This window comes from Nannospalax galili, unplaced genomic scaffold (genome assembly GCF_000622305.1).
Source record: "Nannospalax galili isolate Female #2095 unplaced genomic scaffold, S.galili_v1.0 scaffold685, whole genome shotgun sequence".
NCBI classification, from domain to species: Eukaryota; Metazoa; Chordata; class Mammalia; order Rodentia; family Spalacidae; genus Nannospalax; species Nannospalax galili.
In genome coordinates, this window is record NW_008353482.1 from 3367793 (window position 1) to 3387266 (window position 19474).

The 19474-nt window shown below is 45.8% G+C and overlaps 1 protein-coding gene across 3 annotated transcripts in view; it reads left to right on the top strand.

Moving 5' to 3' along the window:
• The window catches only part of Apba2 (amyloid beta precursor protein binding family A member 2), a 260996-nt gene that overhangs the window by 223769 nt on the left and 17753 nt on the right, over window positions 1–19474 (top strand). For 2 of the 3 annotated variants that reach the window (XM_008850617.2, XM_008850618.3), the window contains 3 exons: window positions 883–919; window positions 15963–16108; window positions 17141–17176. In XM_008850617.2, coding sequence (XP_008848839.1) covers window positions 883–919; window positions 15963–16108; window positions 17141–17176 — 219 coding nt within the window. The remainder of the gene's footprint in view (window positions 1–882; window positions 920–15962; window positions 16109–17140; window positions 17177–19474) is intronic. The other variant, XM_008850619.2, reaches the window with a different exon arrangement.

The window sequence follows — 19474 nt, forward strand, 5'->3', positions numbered from 1 at the left end:
AGATTCAAATGGGTCTGTTTTCATAATTGTTTCAAATAGTCTACACCACGGATTTTCAGTGCTCTCCATGCTATCTGAAGACTCTGAGTTGGAGAGCCTGCTCCAAATACCAACAAGCCCTTTAAAGAAATTCATCCTTTCAATTCTGTTTCTCTAGAACCACTCCTGGTACCACAATCTGTATTAGTCAGGGTTCTCCAAAGAAACAGAACCGGTAGAATGAATATATATGTATAGAGATTTATCAGCTTAGCTCACAGGATAGAGTCTGAGTAGTCCAACAATGGCTGCACCACGCTGGAGAGGCTGAGAATCTGTAGTCACTCAGTCCACAAGGCTGGATGCCTCAGTAGTCCGAATCTGGTGCTGAAGGTCTGACAAATTCCAAAATATCAGCTCATCTTCAGTCTACAGCAGCAACATGAACTCACCAGCGAGAGAGAAGGCAAGCAGCAAGAAGCCAGGCGTTCTCCTCTGCCTTGGTCTTTTATACTGGCTGCCATCAGAAGGTAACACCACATTTAGGGTGTGTCTTCCAGCTTCAGATGATCCAATCAAGATCTCTTTCATTTCAGTTAATCCCAGATCCAGTCAAGTTGACCCAGGATTAGCCATCACAGAGAGCCGTTCAATTGATTGGCTCTTTTCAGACATGACATGCTAACCTAGAGGCTCCCAAGGTTTGACTGATGGGATTTTGTGCTCCATCTCAACAATGTGTTGTTAGTATCATGACTAGCATGCTGTGCAGCTGACTTCTTGGGAACATAGGCCACTCTTGAGGTTGGGCTTTTCCAGTGGTGGTACACATCTTAGACCAGGTCTTGTAAGTCACCCTTTTGCAACTAGTAATGTTTTATTCTCTTTCTTATTTCCTGACAGACAAAGAAGGTGGCATCATTTCCAAGCTTTGTGGCTGGTAAGTGACTTAGAACTTTGTTTCTCGGGAGACAGTTGCACTTTACGTCTAAGCAAGTGGTTCTGTGTGTGTTTTCTCCCAAGGAGCTTGTTTAGAAAGCACCATTTCCAGCAAGGTGCTGTTGGGCATTTGGCTCTTTGAGTGCTGAATAAGCATACTGTAGAGGGGGGACTTGTAACCTGTCTGCCTGCTTTGATGCAAGGACCAGTAGGGACCATTCATTTAATACACCCTGGCTAATTGCATCACAGATGACACTGGGGACTGAATTAATGCACTGAAATGTGTCTGTTTAAGCAGTTCATTATGATCCTCTTTGATCAGGCTGTTCTTTTTCATGCCCTGGTTCCACTTAACACACACACACACACACACACACACACACACACTCACACACACGCACACACAGTCTTTTTCTGGATTAGCAGTACATTCCACATTTGATAAAGAACAAAATTGATTGAACTGCTTGATTGGTTCTGTGTCACCTTTTGGTGTGTGGACACTCCTGCTTGGCATTTGATGGAGTGACTTGGTGTAGTCTGCATGTACCAGATGCCCCACTTGGACCCTGTGGGGTACAACAGCCAAGCAAGAACATCTTCAGTAGGACTTTTTTCTGACAGGAGGATTTTCCTATCTCTGCTAATGTGTTACAATAGACAATGTGAATTTTATTAATTCTTTCAATAAGCTGATAATTAATTCTTATGAATATTTACAGAAACAAAGTAAATGGATCTTTAGAAATAAATTGCTTGAAACCTTGCCCATTCAGCTTTTCTTTTATAATAAATAATGGAAGCCTCCAAGTTTTCCTTTAACGATGAGTCTGAACCAGGCTTAACAAGTTCTAACTGGCCCCCTACAATGACTACTTTGACTAATTCAGTGTCATTTAATTTGGTTGAGAATCATGTTTTAAGTGTAAGAACGAATATTTAAAACCTAAATAGACTGGACTCCATTTTGCCTAATACGAATAGGCTCAAATGGGTTTCGACCAGCAGTTCACATGTGGTTTTGTTATGCTTTTTCTGGTTTCAGCTGGTTCAAGCTGATTTTCGTCTGATCACAACAGACTACATAATGATTCCAGTCACCTGGCTGGCTATAGTTTTTCAGCATCCACTGATTGGCAGGAAGAGACCATGTGGTCTCTTCTTCATGTCACCACATGTCATCCCACATGTTACCACAGTGGGGTATGCCTGGGGTCCTGATCACAGAAAAGCAGCACATATCTCTATCATATTCCTTGGTGGTCTGAAACTAGGGTGGACATGTGTCAGTCACAGTGCTCCAGGGCAATGGGGTCTTATAGACCTAAATGAACCTCTTATTGCCAATAAATCATCGCATCATTTGGAAAGAACTTCAAATTCTTGTGGGCGGGGACATAATAAGCAAAGAAATCCCTCCCAATCTTACCTCAGCAAGGAGGGAAGAGTACAGAGGATTCCATACATTGCATCTGACTATAGCTCTTAGTTTTCCAAAAGGCTTATTTCTCTGGACCAACTCAGACTGTACCTAACCAAACCAAAATAAGATTTAGCACCACATACTGACTCAGACTGCCTAAAACTGCTTGTGACCCACTCACACCAATGTGAACAACTAGAATTAGGCTTGAGCCCTAATTTAGGAGAGAAGCCCTTTGATCACAGTGAAAATACAGAGATGTTAAGCAAAGCCCATCCCTTTATATTATAGAATTCACATTCAACAAATCTTTATTAACCAAAAAATCCTGTTAAACACTAGGAATAGGTAGTCATGGGGATGACAAAAAACCCTCTAATGTAATGAGCATGAAAGAACCATCTGCAAATAGGCATCTTTGCCAGCTGGGACCTACCTGCTATTAAATTATATAGTAGGAAAGTGTGTGTGTGTGTGTGTGTGTGTGTGTGTGTGTGTGTGTTATAAGGACGTCTAGAGGTGACCATTCAGTGACTGTGTGAGGTCAGATCATCATCTTTGCTTCTTTTGGCCTTGTCTTCAGGCTTGTCACCTGTATCAGTTACTTTTCTGTTTCTGAGATAAAACACGATGACTAAGACAACTTACAGAAGAAAGAGTTTATTTTGGCTTGCAGCTCTAGAGAGATCAGAGCCCATCATGACAAGGAGGCATGGCAGCAAGCAGCAGGCATGGTGGCAGGAGATGAAAAGCTGAGAGCTCACATCTCCAGCAGCAAAAATGGAGCAGAGGGAGAGGGAGACTCTCAGAGTTTGCCACAAGTGTGTCAAGCTTCCTCCAGCCAGGCCACTCTTCCTAAAGGTTCCATGACCTCGCTCAAACAGTGCTACCAACTGAGAACTAAGTGTTGAAATCTTTGAGCCCCTGGGAAACATTTCCCATTCAAACCACATCACCTCATTCTCACATGATGTCTGGTTGGCTCCATCAATTGCTCCCTGTTCCAGGCAGGAAGAAGAAAGAAGGGGAAATGTTTAAACCAACTTTGTTGTCTACCTCTTTATATTGAGGAAGCAAAGGATTTTTGTGAAAAGAGGGCTTAGGAGATGGCTCAGTTGGTGAAGTGCTTGCCATGCAAGCATGAAGACCTGAGTCATGATCCCCAGAACCTATGTAAAAAGTCAGATGCAGAGATGTGTGTCTGTAACCCCAGTACTGGGAGTGGAGACAGATGGATCCCCGAATCTCATTGACCAGCTAACCTAGCTGAATTGATAAGCTCCAGATTCAGTGAGAGATCCTGTCCCCCAAAATAAGGTGGAGAGTGATTGAGGAAGACACCTATTGTTGACCTCTGGCCTTCACACACATGCAAGCACATGTACATGCATAACTGCAGGCACATACCCACATGAACAGGTTTATACACCACCCACACAAAGGTGAATTAATTATTTGTATGAGATGAGATTTTGACTTTCTCTTAACTTTCTTAGCCTGTTTCCTGGGTAACCTGAAAAATAGTATGTCAATTCTGCCACTGGGCAGCATTGTTGTGGTAGAGGACTCTGACTGATAGACTGTATCTAGGTGGGGGGATTATAGTCTTTGAGAGGTGTCAGAACTTTGGGCTTCCCACAATGATCACTCCTGTGACTGAGAATGTCTCTTTGAGGGATCCCTAGAAGCTACACAAAAAGAGTGGTTGTGAAAGCTCCTGGGAACAGGAGATTCTTAAACTGCATGAGCTCCACGTACTCTGTGTGGTGGGCATTTTGTCCTCTTATAGCTGAGCTACCCAGGATCCCAGTTAGATCAGCTGTGTGGACATCGTACGGGCTTCTGCCTGGGCTCTATGGAAGAGGCCAGTGGCTAATAGCGACTATCTTATTCCCTCCAAGTCAATGGCTCCCTGTCAGTTAAGCTTTAGTATGTCCCATGAGTCTAAATGATTAGGTTTATTAAAAGAGATCTGGGTGTAGTCGAGCATGTCTATAGTACCAAAACTTGGGAGGCAGACGAAGCATGATCAGGGATTCAAGGTCATTCTCCACAGCATAACTAGTGTTTACATAGAATGTGTACATATATTCTTGTATGTCTGAAACCATCTCTGCATGCTTTATAACACAAGGTGAATGCTATAGAAGTCGTCACCATGCCATATTGTTTAGGGAATAGGGACAAGAAAAGTTTGTACATGATCAGTATACATATGCAGCTTAAAATTTTTATTTCAACCACAGTTGGTTAAACTGCAGGTGTGGATCCTGTGGCTATAGAGGGTAGCTGGCTGCAGTCACTATGCTGTAGCTGTTCCCAGAGTTTACTCTCTTGTAATTGAATGTTTGTACAGATTGGCCAATGTTCCCTTCAACCCCTGGCTTGACTTTTGTTTCTTACTGATTTGTGTCATGTTTCTACTTAAAGGAAATGAGCCCTTGAATTCATAACGACAAGTTTTTCCCAGTTTACCCTTATCTTTGCTTTTGTAGCTTTGTTAGTTTTGTTTGGACTGCAATACAGTCTGGCCTTGAACTTGGAACCCTCCTGCATCAGCCTCCCAAGTACTGATGTGACTAGTTATACCCAGCTTTTGTTTTCTTCTGTGTCACTTTTTTTTTTAACTTTGCTGAAACTTTTATGGGGTAAAATGATCAATCTTTTTCAATTTTTAAGATCAATATGATTCTTAGATTATTTTATAAATAAGATCTTCATCCAGAACTTTTTTTTTTGATATTTTTTGAGACAGGGTCTCCCCGTAGCCCCAGCTGACCTGGAACTCGCTATGTAGACCAGGCTGGCCTCGAACTCACAGAGATCTGCCTGCCTCTGCCTCCTGAGTGCTGGGATTAAAGGCATGTGCCACCACGCCAGACCCCATTTATTGTTTTGATAAATGTTAACTTTGGCTTTGTTACATTTTTCTGACTTGTTTGTAGGTACATAGAAACTGATTTTTTTGTGAGTTTTTGTGTGGATTAAATTCAAAACCACTGGCTTAGCCAATTTTTAACTTTTTAAAAATACATTTTTATTTGTTTCCTTGGCTTTTCCCTGGTATACAATCATACCATCTGCAAATCAGAATGATTTTCACTTTCCTTTCTTGTATGCTGTTACTTCCTGTTTTCTCATTGAATTGGGTGAACTGTAAGTAGCAGTGTTATATAATAATGAGATATGGCCATTAGTAAAAAGTAAAAAGAAACATCATTTTGAAAGCTCCATTCTTTTAATTTTGTTATCATAAAAATTTCACACATAGTAAAAAGTAGAGTGAACATCACGCCCACTGCCATGTGCCCTTCACCGGTTTCAGATTCACCAGTGTCCACCTCCTTGTGTCCTGCAGTGTTTAACCTGTGCTTCAACTCTCTCCAAATTTCCTAAAGAAAATCTCAGACCTCATACCATGTTTCCTTTAAGTATTTTAAATAAATATCACTAAAATATAGGAACTCTAGGCAGGGCATGGTAGGGCGTACCTTTAATGCCAGCACTCAGGAGGCAGGGGCAGGTGGATCTCTGTGAGTTCAAGGCCAGCCTGGTCTACATAGTGAATTCCAGGCCAGCTAGGGATGCAGGGAGACCCTGTCTCAAAAATACATAATAAATAAATAAATAAACAAATAAATAAAAATAAAATAAGGGAACTCTTTTTTCTTTGTCTTTTTTTTGGCGGGGGGGGCAGGGTCTCCCTGTAGCCCCAGCTGTTCTGGAACTCACTATGTAGACCAGGTTGGCCTTGAACTCACAGAGATCCACCTGCCTCTGCCTCCCAAGTGCTGGGATTAAACGTGTGTGCCACCAAGCCCCGTGGGAACTCTTTTTTTTTTTTAAAGAAAACACTTCCATTGTTATTGCCACAATTAAAACAAAACTAGAAGTTGTTTGTTTATGTCATTAAATGTCAGCTAGTGTTTCCACTTCTCCATGTACAGTGTGCCTATCTGAATGGAAATCTGACCAAGATCGCTTATTGAGACTGGTTGATACATTTTACAATTCTCTTCTGTCTTTTATGGATTCTCCATCCATCTCTGTTTTCATTCTAGTTTCCTTTCTGTTGCTGTGATAAAACACTCTAACCAGAAGCAACTTAGGGGAGGAAAGGGTTTATTTGCCTTGGGTGACAGTCCATCATTGAGGAAAGTCAGGGTAGGAACCCAAGCAGAAACCATGGAGGGATGTTGCCTGTTGTTCTGTTCCAGAACCATGATTACCTAGCTTTCTTATATAGCCCAGGACCACCTACCTAGGGATGGTTCTGTCCATAGTAGGCTAGGCCTTCTTCGATCATTAATAATAAAGATAAGCCCCCACTGACATGTGCACAAGTCAATCTGATCTAGGCAATGCCTTGATGGAAGCTTCTCTCTTAGATAATTCTAGGCTTTGTCATCTTGACAAAGCCAATTGGGCAGTGTTCTTTCTCACAATTGATGCTGTGGTAGAAGTCTCTGTATCAGTCATCCTGTGGCATTTCCTGCAGTCTGAGCATGGTTGACTGTATCCCCGTGGTTCTCTGTCCTCTGTATCCAGGAAAATTAGGTTTAGACACAAGGTAGATGATATTTAGTGTGGTTGTTTAGGCAAAGCTTCATATATAACATTGCATTCTTCCATCATGAGACTCATGATACCTGGTTGCCTCTTTTTTTAGCAATAATTAATGGATATTGTCCAGCTCCATTTAGTAGTTATTCTGATCCCGTCTTTTCTGGCCATTGATTCTTTGGATTTCTATGCAGATAAACTTTCCCTCTTCAAGTATTTGGTTACTCTGAATATAGTTCATGTAAGAAAAGCTGATGAAACCTTGAAGCCCTCTCTTCAACAATGCTTAAATGGATGGTTTCTCTAGGAACCTACAGAGGTAACCAGTGCTGTCACTGGAAGCCCCCAGGTTGCGCGTGTTGATGTGCAGTAGTCCTCTGGAGATTCCGTGCTTATGGATACTTCCATTTATCTCTGGCTAGCAAGAGACTCTGTGTTGGTTCCTTAGTCTTACCAGGATGGCTCAATACTTGTTCATGGCTCTAATATTTTCTAGTATAATTAGAAATTCTGAGATCATCTTAAATATCTCTTGCCCTGGGAATGGAGCCAATTAGTTCTTTTTCCATGAAGTTAGGCGGCAAACTATTGGGTGAGGAAAGGTCTCCTTGCTGCAAGGTTGGGAAGTATGCAATGTGACAGGAACATTACCTAACATGGTTCCCAGGGATCCACCTCTTGATAGCTACAGCCTTGGACAGGCCCTTACTCTGAATGTGGACTAGACTTGACTTTCTTCTAGTGAATAGAAGATGGCAAAATTTTGGATGTCATTTCCAAAATTAGGTTACAGAAAGACAGTGGTGTCTGTCTCACTTATCCTTGCTTTTTCTCTAAGTGAACCAGCCTACTAGATGGTTGTTATGAGCTGCTCTTCAGGGAGGGCAGTGTGTAAGGGACCGATGTCTCTGCCAACAGCCCTGCTAAGGAACTTGGAATTGGTCCTTCCTGTTCAGGCCTTAAGATGGTGACACCCTTCATGGCTACCTCGTGTTTACAGAGATCCTGAGCCAGAGGTCCCTGTTGTGGGTTCTCCTCAGGCCAGCTGTGAAGACCCTAACCTGGATCGCGTCCCCTGCTGATTGGGGCGGGGGACGGTAAGAGGCGCGGAGTCACAACACACAAACCCCGGGAGTCGGTAGAAGCAAGCACTAGGCGAGGTGCTGCAGGCTTGTTTAATGGAGGAGGGGGCATGCCTTATATCTCCCTTTTCTCTGCCCCCAAGTCCCTTTAGTCAGCGTATCGTTTTCTGATTGGTCCATGGCATGCAGTCTGTCAGCAGTCACTGGGCTCGCGAGCAGGGTACGGAGGCGTGGGCTCCTTTTGGCGGGCTATTTGCAGACCAAGAAGTGAAGTGAATTCTCGCTGAATCCCAGGGCTCTGGGTCTGCTCCATCTTTGGAGGCCTCCTGCTACAGGTCCCACCTGAGACATACCCAGATCCTGGAAATTATAAGTGTTTGATGTTTTAAGTTGCTAAATTTGGGGGTAATTGGTTGTGTATTTATAATCAATGAGCAATAACTAGTGTGCTATATTTTCAAGTTGATTGGATCATGATTCATATTGTTACTATGTCAGGACCCAGGGCTCTTCCGTTTGTATGTTTTTGTTCCTGTGTCCCAAGTCCTGATTCTCAACATGATCATGCATCTGTTTTACCCTGATCATCAGACCCCACTTCCAGAGTAACAGTATCAACACATGACTGTAGGTCTAGTTATGATTTCTCTGCATTTACTCCCAGCTTTACAGTGGAGCCCAGCAATGATTGACCACCGAATAACTGTGTTTTACAATTCTTGGGAATTGGGTTTCCTTTTGTGATGGTGTCACAAATTCATGTTTTGATTAATTCTTTCACTTTTCTTTTAATTATTAGAAATAAGCGTTTATCACTGTAACTATGTAAAATACTTGCATGGGTCTAAAGTTAGACATATAACACAAGGTGTATGGAGAGGTGTCCAATTGCCTCACTCCTCCCTCTATAGTTCTCTGTATAAATAACCATTTTAAACATTTGCCATAGTTTTTAGTTCATATTTTCAAAATATCCTAATCTTTGTATAAGCCTTTAATTGGATGCATGAGACAAAAATGCTATTTTTTTTGTATAGAATTTTATGTGGAATTTTATGATGTTTCATTGCATACTACATTGTCCAAAGTTTAAACATTTCATATATCTTTACTGTGAGCTTATCTTCCCCCTTTTAGATAAGTAGTAATGAATTTAGATCCCCTTTCTTCTCATGCATTTGTTTAAAACTGAACACCAATCCTGCCTGTTATATCTAGGTTCTGCGTGGTGCTTAGCAGTCTTCTGAGCTGTTCCACAGAGATCCACTGTTGGATGGATGGCTCCTATTCAGCAGCGATTGGGTACTTTCCAGGTTTTTTTTTTTTCCCATTACAAACAGACATGCACCTTTTTCTATTTTGGCCAGGGTTTTGATTTATCCTTTTTCTGGGAAGTCATTCTCCTAGACAAAAGCTTATTATGCTTAGGATGTTATGGACAGAACTAGGGACTGAATTGAACTTGCCTTTGACCTTCTTTCCCTCATTCTGTCAAAGCTTTTCCTCCTACTGGCAGCTACTGACCTCTGTCACTGACTGTGTTCTGAAGCACCACATGGTGCCACTGCAATTCTTCCCATTCTATAGTAGCCCTGCCTGTACCAGCCTGAATTTACAGGTGGCACCTTCTATCAGTGGCACAGGATAACTTTGCACAGGGGCTTCTCAGAGGCCTAGAGGGTCTTGTTCTGGGATAGACTGGTGTGGAGAGGGAGGTACTATAGGTTCTAGAGCCTTCCTGAGACTTGAGACTGCTCCTTGGCTCTGCACAGAAGGCCTGTGAGAGCAAGTTACATGATCCATCTCCATCCCTTCTCACTCCTTTCCCATTTGGGAGCCCCTTCCCAGGTCCTAGATCTTCACTGCCCTGGTGGTTGCCCTGACATGTGGTCTTAGAGTCCCCACATGCTGACCCATCAGAGCTGTGGCCCCTCCCTCTGAGGCTGTGGAGACACAGATCTAACACCTCTTCTTCCTCTCTCCTTCACACTGGTTTTAAATCCATCTCTGTCTTGCATCTCTGTACTCTGCCTCTTCTCGTTGGAGCGAAAACTGGGAACTGGCTCACATTCTACACCTGCCCAAACTCCTCACCCCACAGTCAGACCCCCACCCACTCTCCCTGAAACTATTCCAAGGTCACCACTGGCTGTCTTGTTGTCATGCCCAGTACATGGGAGTCCCTTGTAAATGGCCTCTTGCCAGCATGGGTCCTGTTGGACACATCTCCCTTCTCCAGCCCTTTCTCATCATGGTGCCTGACAGGGCTGGATGCTGGGCCTTTCTCCTGCCACCTCCACTCGTGGCCTCCTCACAATGACACACACACACACACACACACACACACACACACACCTGCAGTTTCAGTTGGCATCTCTCACAGTTTATTCTTACCCTGTTGTCTAACTTGAACTTGCTACTGAGCTGCACTTGGAAAATGCCTGGTTTGTTCAGAATCCTCACTCTGAGGTCAGTTCTTTGTCAGGCGCCCATTACAGTGAATAACAACGCCATCCAGCTATCCATGGTCCAGCTTTCCAACCCTCATCACCACCTCATACTCAGTCCAACTTTTGGTTGAACCTCTGTCTGCATTACCCTCTTGGTCTACACCAGCATCATTGCTTGCTTGCTTGGACCATTGTAATGGCCATTTGTGTGCTTTTCATTCTTCGTCTCTGCAGAAAGTGGAGTGATCGGGCCACTTCCCTAATTGATGGACTGGAGTGACAGTCTTTGGAGTGGCTCCAAAGTCCTCACATCTAGCCAGCCTTGCTCTGCACTTTGACTTATTCCAGCTTCTAGGCCATTCCTTGCACCAGGTAATGTGGACAAATTCTAGTACCCCTAAGTTGCTGCTCTCTCTGCCACCCCAGGGCCTTTCTACCTGTTCTTGCCTCTGGAAAGCTGTCTTCTTTGACTCACTGATAATACTGCTAATGCCATAGACTTTAGGTCAAAAGCAGCCACGTCCAGGTTCCTCAAGAGTCTGGGCCTGCTGGTTTTCCTTTGGAGCCTATCCTCCCTTCCTGGTGCTAAGCAAGATGAATTTATAGACTGTGGGACTGGTCAGCCTCGCCCTCTGGCTGGTGAGCCTTGTTTTGTCACAGCACAGGTCCTCACAGGGCAGGACAATGATTTGAGAGAGATCATTTGACCTAACTTGAACGGTCTTTCTCTTAAAATTGGGATGATGGAGTCTGTTTTAGGGATTGTTAAGAACTGGTGTCTGGGACTCTGCTGTCACATAGTCTGGTGAGTCAGACATGGCATCTGCACTGGGGGCCTCTCATCTGTGCAGAGTGCTGTGGGCCTTGTACAGATAGGCTCCATTTGATGCGGCACTGCAACCTCACAACCACACCCTCTCAGACCAGGGAGAGTCAGCAGTCTGGGAGCTAAAGAGAATGCCTGAAGCCAGGCTGGTGTATTGGCAGCCTCTGGCCAGTTCTCACATGCAGGAACATCTTCCCCAGGTGGCAGAAATAGGGGCTCCCAGGCACAGTTCTATGAGACTCCAGCACTTCTGCATTATAGAGCAGGTGAGAAGGCCCAAGTCCAAGTGCAGCCCCAGCCCCACACTTAGAATATGAGGACTCTCACAGGAAGGGACAGCAGGAGTCCCTAAGCGGTGCTTCAGGCAGGAAAGGATGAAGAGTGTCTTACCCCTCTCCAAACTGCAGACACCAGAGATATATGCTATGAGTCAGAGGTACATCAGGAAGGGGACAGATTGCCCTCTGGGGATGCACACGCGCCTGTCCTTTAGGCATTTGCCATTGTTCTGTCGTCATCTGTCTCCCTCTGCTGGTTTCAGTGAAAGGTTTGTGAAAGAGAAACAATTCCCATCAGAGAAGAGGGGCCAGCTCTTCCAAAGGCCAGGGAAGCTGTTTGATCTTGACTTTCCATTCCATAGTTGGGGGTGAGAGCTGTGAATGTGCGTCCAGAATACTCCCCCAGCCCCCTGACCAGTCTTCTCTTCATTGGTTTCCTTCCCTGAGAGATGACTGGATGCCCCAAGGACTGCACATGCATTGCTTCAGGTTGGAGGAAAGGGCAAGGCAGGAATGAAAGGACAGGGGACAGAAGTAGACATCTGGGGACTGTGCCCTTGATTGGCCTCAGATTTCTGGGGCCCATGGAGCAGCCAGTCCTGTCATCCATCTTCTTGTGCCCATGTATTAAAATGGGCACATGAGCCTCAGCAAAGTCCAGAGAGCTGGCCAAGGTCACTTGGAAAACTGACAGAAGAGTCAGAAGGCAGCAGCGTCCAATGTGGAGTTGAAACCCGAAGACAAAAATCTGTCCCCATTCCTCCCCAAGGACTGGGATCCTCAGGGTACTATGTAGCCCCCTCCCCTCTAAGACAGGGCAACACTCACCTAGTGAAGACCCAGGTGCTGACTGGAGGTATGATGCCAGTCTCACCCAGGGTAAATGGGAGACCTGCATCACCCACAAGACAAATAGCGCCATCTCCTGGTCAGTAGTTGTTATTGAATTGGGCCCCCCCTGGGGGTTGCAGGTCTCACTCTAAGGTGATCCTTGGCCAGTGGTAGACACCTCTGAACTGTGTTCACTGGAGAGAACAAGGCCTAAGAATGAGGTGGCCCAAGGTAGTCAAAACAGTGGTCCTTCAGTCCAAAGTCCCAGGGGTCAGGGTGACACCTGCATGCAGACTACAGCTGCCAATGGACAGCTCCAAACCAAGGGGTGATGCTTTTAATAGGAAAAATAAAAGAGCCTGATTAGACATGGAGAGATTTGGGACCTTCTTGTCCTTGGGGGTCAGGATGTGATGGGAGGCCCTGAAGAAGCTAATGTGGGCCTGTGACTCTTAGAAGGCTTGGCCTGGGAGATTCTTGACTTGGGAGGAAGCTCCATCCCTCTGTGCCTGCCTGGGGAAGGTCCCCTGGTGCCTGTCAATCTGAGCACGCCCATCATAATACTAGGGCTTGATAACTTCTCCAGGCCTGCCCTGATACTAAGCAAGGCTAGGCCTCAATTCTTAAGTCTCAGATGTACACCTGGAGCAAGTGTCAGGCCTGAGGAGTGGCAGGCTTGGGAGCTGAGCCTTGATTCCTTCCTTTTTACTTCTTTCTTGTTTGACAATTTTATGCATGTGTATAATGAATTTTGGTCATCCTCCCCTCCATTACTTTACCTCCTCCTCCTCCTCCCTCTCCTACTGAAACCCTTCTTTTTCCCCAAGTTCTCATCCTATTTTCTTCTCTCTCTCTCTCTCTCTCTCTCTCTCTCGCTCGCTCGCTCTCTCTCGCTCTCTCTCTCATCTCTCTCGCTCTCTCTCATCTCTATCTCTATCTCTATCTCTATCTATCTATCTCTGTGTGTGAGATTCACTGAGTTTAATTTGGACTGCTTGCATGAGCATGAGTAGGGGGTTATTTACTGGAACATGGGCAATTTATCAGTGGTTATACCACTGAAGAAAATGACTCCCCCTCCCCAGCAATCATTAACAGACAATTGCTCCTCGCGGGTGGGACCTCATAAGCCCCTCCTCCTTCCATGATGGAATATTGACAGACCCAGTATTGTGCAGGTTTTTACAGGTCACTACAGCTGTGTGAGTTCATAAATGAGTCCTTTTGGGTGGCTCTCACCTCAGGAGTTTCTCTGAGTGTTGTGACTCCAGTGGAGTGCTCCCTCCTTCCCTCAAGTGGCCAGCTCATAGAGTAGAGTTACCTTCTGCTCGGCTCCTGGCCCCCAGACTTGCCTCCCTCTGGCACCAGCAGTGTCCTCAGGCTTACAGGCCATCTTCCTCTCCCCTCTGTTTGGGCTTATGGTAATCATGGACATTTTATTGCTTTAATAATTTAAGGTGCCTGCCACGGAAGTCGTTACTTTCCGCTAGGAGCCAAGACTCCACATTGCATGCTCACATCCTTGCTACTCTCTACAGGATCATGGAGCCAGAGTGTGAGAGCCAGAGCCACAGCACAGCTCCCCATGAGTGGCTGCCCCCATTGTGTGTGTGTGTGTGTGTGTGTGTGTGTATGCATCATGTGCCTGTGTGCTCATGTTGGTGGGAGCACTGGTGGCAAGCACTGGGAGACAAGAGCCTGATGACCTGGGATGGAGTTCTAGGTGGGAGGGCCTCTGTGAGAGTCCCTGTTGGGTTCACATCTGCCAGGGAGCCTCAGCCAGGTTGGTCTTTCCTACCAGAGACAGCACTAAGGGCCAGAGTAGGGGGCCTGGGAGGAATGTAGTGACCAGGCACCACCCCAGAAACAGGAGATGGCAGCTTACACTGACAGAAGGTGACAGTGACAATGGGAGGAGAAACCTGTGATCTGATCATTTGCCAGGGGTCTGTGTGCTGTTGTTAGGTTGCCTGTTTGAACTCGGCAAGCATGCTCTTACACAGCTGCAGGCTACAGAGCCCTCGTGATGGCCCCATAGCATGACTCCAGCAACAGACTGTCTAGATGGAGCTATGTCGGCCTCATGGTTCATCCTGGTGGGGCCAGCTGAGAGGCCTGAGTGGTCACTGGATACATCACCATCTCTGAACACAAGGCTTGAGAAAGGACTACCTCCCTGCCTCTGGTGTGTCTACACCACCTTCCATCTGCCTTGGGCTCTGAAGTGAGGCATGCTTCTTCCCTGAGGATGCACAGTGGTAGGGGTGCTCAGTGGTTTCACACTGGTGTAAGGGCATTGCCAGCAGACTGGAAGTCATTGGAGGGTTCATCTGTAAGGGTCAGGGAGGTCCTGAGCAGCGTCAGGAGCAGTTTCTTGAGCCTAAGAGGAAACATGCATGGCCTACACCAGGTTGTCTGTCAGATGACTGCAGCCCCACGGCCATCCTCCTGGTTGTCCATCAGCTGTTGTATATGAAAGTTCAGTAGGACACACCCTACCCCTCATTTCCATACTGCCCATGTGGCTTTTGCCCCTCAAGTGCAGAAGTTGGTCCCTGAAACAGGGTTGAAAACCCTGACCAATAGTCACGATCTGCCCCTTTACAGAGCATGTTGGCCAGTCCCTTGCTAGAACTACACTGCCCTGTATAGGAGCCACAAGCCACTAACTTGTGACTTTTTATATTTTATTTTATTAAAATTACAGTCATTGTATGCATGGAGGACTGGTTTCAAGACCCTTCTGGAAACTTAAAATACACAGATGCTTACATCCTTTGTATAAAATGTAGTCTGTATAGAACTGGCACACATCCTCCTGCATGTTCTAGACTGTTCCTAGGTAGCCTAAAATGCCATGTAAGCAACTTTTACTTAGTGTTGTTTAGGGAATATCCACAAAGGGAAATGTCTGTACATACTCAGTACAGATGCACACAGCATAGGTCTAATTACACAGGGCATGATTTCAGTACATTATCCAAGGCTGGGTTAAGAACGCTTGATACAGAGCAACAGCTGCACAGCTTCAGGAACAGATTCAGTCTTCAGCAGAAGTGTTCAAAGCACATGTGTCCATGGTGCATGCTTTGAACAGAGGAGATGGAACTTTCCATCATGGTGGAGCTTCTGGTGGGCTGTCATGGTCTAGAGGCACCAGATGGAATGAGGACCATGTTGCCCAGCATGGGTCCGGGTTGGGTGGGGTGAGAAGCTGCAGGTCAGAGAAGCCCCACTGGATCAAGGAGGAGGGAAAGGCCAACGAAAGGTCAGCACATACTTGCATACACCTTTGTGGAAGGTGGAAAGTGCTGTACTGTTTGGAAAGCTATTCTAGGTATGCGTAGTACCCTGGAGGTGGAGCTACTTTGAGAGACAATGGCTTGGGGTCCCTGAGTGACTCTCATCATACCATTCATGTGGAGTTCTGTGACATGCACAGGTCTCCCCGGAGCTGCAGATCTGAGAGAGCTCAGCCCTCCTCCTTTATCATTCTGGTTGCCATGTTCCTTGTGCTGGACTGGGTGTGCAAACCCTTTGTTCCTGGTGGTTCTCCTCTAGGAAGCCACTCACTCCACACCTCTTCAGTTCCAGGGCCCTGTGAGCCAGAAGACCTTATTGATGGGATCATCTTCGCTGCCAACTACCTGGGCTCCACCCAGCTGCTTTCTGAGCGCAACCCATCCAAAAACATCAGAATGATGCAGGCGCAGGAGGCCGTCAGCAGGGTCAAGGTAGGGATGCTTCAGGGCCCTGAGGACTTCCCACTTGGGTGGGCTCCTCTGGGGAGCCTGAAGTAGGTGAGCACAGTAAGGCACAGGGATTCTGTTCAGTCCAGAAAGCAGGCATGACCTAGAATCCAGGGATTCCAAAGGAGACTTGCACCATGGCTGGCCTGTGCTCAGCTCAGCACAGAGGCCACTGGCTCATTGGTGAAAATGGTCTACTCAGTCTCTGGGAAATACAAGTTTTCAAAAATAACTGATGGTTCTCAAGCATTGTAGCCTTCAAATGTATTTGTTTGGAGCCTTAACAAATGTGTGTGTATTTTTAGCACCAAAGTGCTTCTAGAAATGGGGAGGTATATATCAAGTGTTACTCAAATGCATGGCCTCAAGAAAAACTGTCCTACTTGTAGCTCTGTAGGCAGGCTTGGTTATATGATTTTCATGGTGGGTGAGGCTGGACAAGAGAAACATGATGCTATACCAGCAAAGCTAAGGGGTATCAGGTGGAGGGGATGTGGCAGTTCTGATGGTTGCTCCACACTGGCCAAGGTGATATCTACATATGCTACCAGCCCATGGAACTGAGCAAGGCTGGCAGCCTCCTCCATTCTCCTCACTGCACACTAACCTCCTTGGATGGAAGCAGAGGGTACCATGAGACAATCTGTGTTGGTCAGAAGAAGTAAAAGGAGAGAAGAGCAGTGCTGAGCTTGGTCGTACCTCTTAACAAGGGCTTTGGATCCCGGCGCCTGACACGTCTCGGCTTGTTCCCTGGTCCTGAATGCATTTCTCCTATCCTTGAGTATGCCCTCTGTACACAGGGCTATTGACAGTCATTTCTAACACTTGAAGTACACATGCATGGTTTCTCTAGAGGATGTGTGCTCAACCCAGCTGTGACTGCCCCGTCCCTGCAGGGGACTTCTGCTGGGTGCCGAGTTGGATTCCTGGGTATTAAGCAGAAGACTGAAATAACCTTGCCGCACCTTCCTTCCTTTTGTGCCCACCTGCTTCTCTCTTCTCTTCCATGCTGCGCAGAGGATGCAAAAGGCTGCTAAGATCAAGAAAAAAGCGGTGTGTAGGACCTTTGTGGGCCTGGAAGAGTGTGTGTGTGTGTCCCCGTGTGTCTGTGTGTCCGTATGTGTCTGTGTGTGTGTGTGTGTGAATGTGTGACTTGCCCTGTGCATGAAGGGCTTCCAGTGGGAATCCAAACAGTACTGCACAGCCTTGGTTTTCTCCTCCCTTTCTAGGAGAGTGATAGACTTTGGAATGAACCCACATACTTTTGACTGCCTACTTGCAGAAGAATTTAATTGTTGCATTTTTAGTTATTTTTCTTTTTACTGTCTCATATGTCCTGGTGCATGGCTAATGTGAGGGGATCCCTGTGTTAGATGAACATTTCTTAATTTTAAAATTTTTATTATTTTTTAAATTTTATGTGTATGAGTGTATTACCTGCATGTATGTAAGTGCACCCGTGTTATGCAATGCCCTGTAAAGGTCAGAAGAGGGTGTCAGATCCCCTGGAACTGGAGTTATGTATGGTTGTTAACTACCATTTAGGTGCTGGGATTTGAACCTGGGTCCTCTACAAGAACAGCCAGTGCTTTTAACTGTTAAGCCATCTCTCCAGCCCCCTGGGTAAACATTTCTAAATGTGGCATTTGCTATGACAGTGTTGTGTGTCTAGCACTCAGCTTCCTGCATAGTGTTAATTATATTGTTCTGCTATCTGAGCCCATTAGGCTTCACCCACTAAACCAGGGTAATATGTAGTTTGTCTGGGAGCTGCCTTCTCTACTGGGTATAGCTCAATGGCAGAGACTTGCCTAGTGAGCAGGAAGTATTTGGCACATACACATGAAAAGAAAAGAAAAATTAAAATTAAGTAGCCTTTTGAGTTTGAGCAGACTTTTAAAGATTGGGTTGACCTTTAGTCCTTAATTTATTGACCTAGTTATTTGGTAGATGCTGGACATTTTCTAAGTCCTCATATAAAACATCAGCATGCTTGATGTCAGAAGTCCTTGGACAAATCAATGGAGGCAGCACTGGTTTGTTACCCCTTTCTTCTCTTTCCTTCTGCTTCAACAGCAAGAGATCTAATTCCCCTGTCCTCAAAGTGATGCTTTCTGGTGCTGAGGGGACCAGGTAGGGGACCCTACCTGCTGGGCTCCCTTTCCCTGCATTGGATCCCCTGTCTGGGGAAACTCACTCTTCCTCTGCTCATGCAGGCCCGATGCTAAAAGCTTCCAGGCAAAGCAAAGTGGGTCCCAGTTACAGATCTGAAGTTAGGGTGTGCTTCACCCCCCCCCAAAAAAACTGGCTCCTTCCCTGCAGCTGCCAGTCTACCCATGGGCTGCCCAGGCTTGAGGACAGCAGGAACACTGGGGTTTTTATGGGTTGCAGTTTGTTCCTGGGTCTTCAGGTGCAGAAATCCTATAGTTGCAGATTTTGGTGAGGCTGGGTATAGGCCAGCCCACATCATAAAGGCCTTAGCATCCAGGCCAAGCCACCTTTGATTAAGGAGTGTTCTTTATTTGAGGGCAGTGAGGTGCTTGGAGTCATTACCCAGGTCCCCATTTCTGGGCTGGCCAAAGTAGTAAGGCAAACAGCGCTGGCTGAGTCTCAGCATGCCCTGTTCTCTGGTGTCTCTCTGTAGGATCTGAGCTATTCCATCTTCTGCCAGGGTAGGTGATAGACAACCTGCCCCCTCCCCCTTGTCCAGTTTCAGCTCCATCCATTTACCCACTGTTCAAGTCTAGTCCACCTGAGTCTGTTTATTACAGGATTCAAGTTTATTCACTGTACTCCCTAACACCAAGACTAACCTGCAAGTTTTCTTTAAGCAAGAGGGTTTGGGGCTATAATCCCAGAATATAACTTTTAAAAATGTAGCTACACATTTGTGTGAAGATACCATGATGAAACCCATCATTTTGTATGCTAACCTAGACAATTACTTCTTTTTTTTTGAATTAGGAAATGAGTCCATTGGTGCTGAATATAACCCACTTAAAAAAAAACAAACAGAAAAACATCCTTCACTGCTTCACTGTCCTGGAGACTTTTTCAGCTTGATTGTTTAGGAATCTATCCTTTTTCTATATAGTTCAAAACAGTATCATCTTGTGGTAGACCAACAGCCCCAAAGATCTTTACCCTTGAAAACTGAGTGTGCTGGATAGCTTTAGTGTCAACTTGACACACCTGGGTTGAGGGAGCCTCAATTGGGGAATTGCCTCTATTGGACTGGCCTGTGGCCATGTCTGAGGGGCATCTTCTTGATGAGTGATGTGGGAGGGGCCAGCCCACTGTGGGTGGTGCCACCCCTGGGCAGGTGGGCCTGTGTTGCATAAGAAAGCAGGC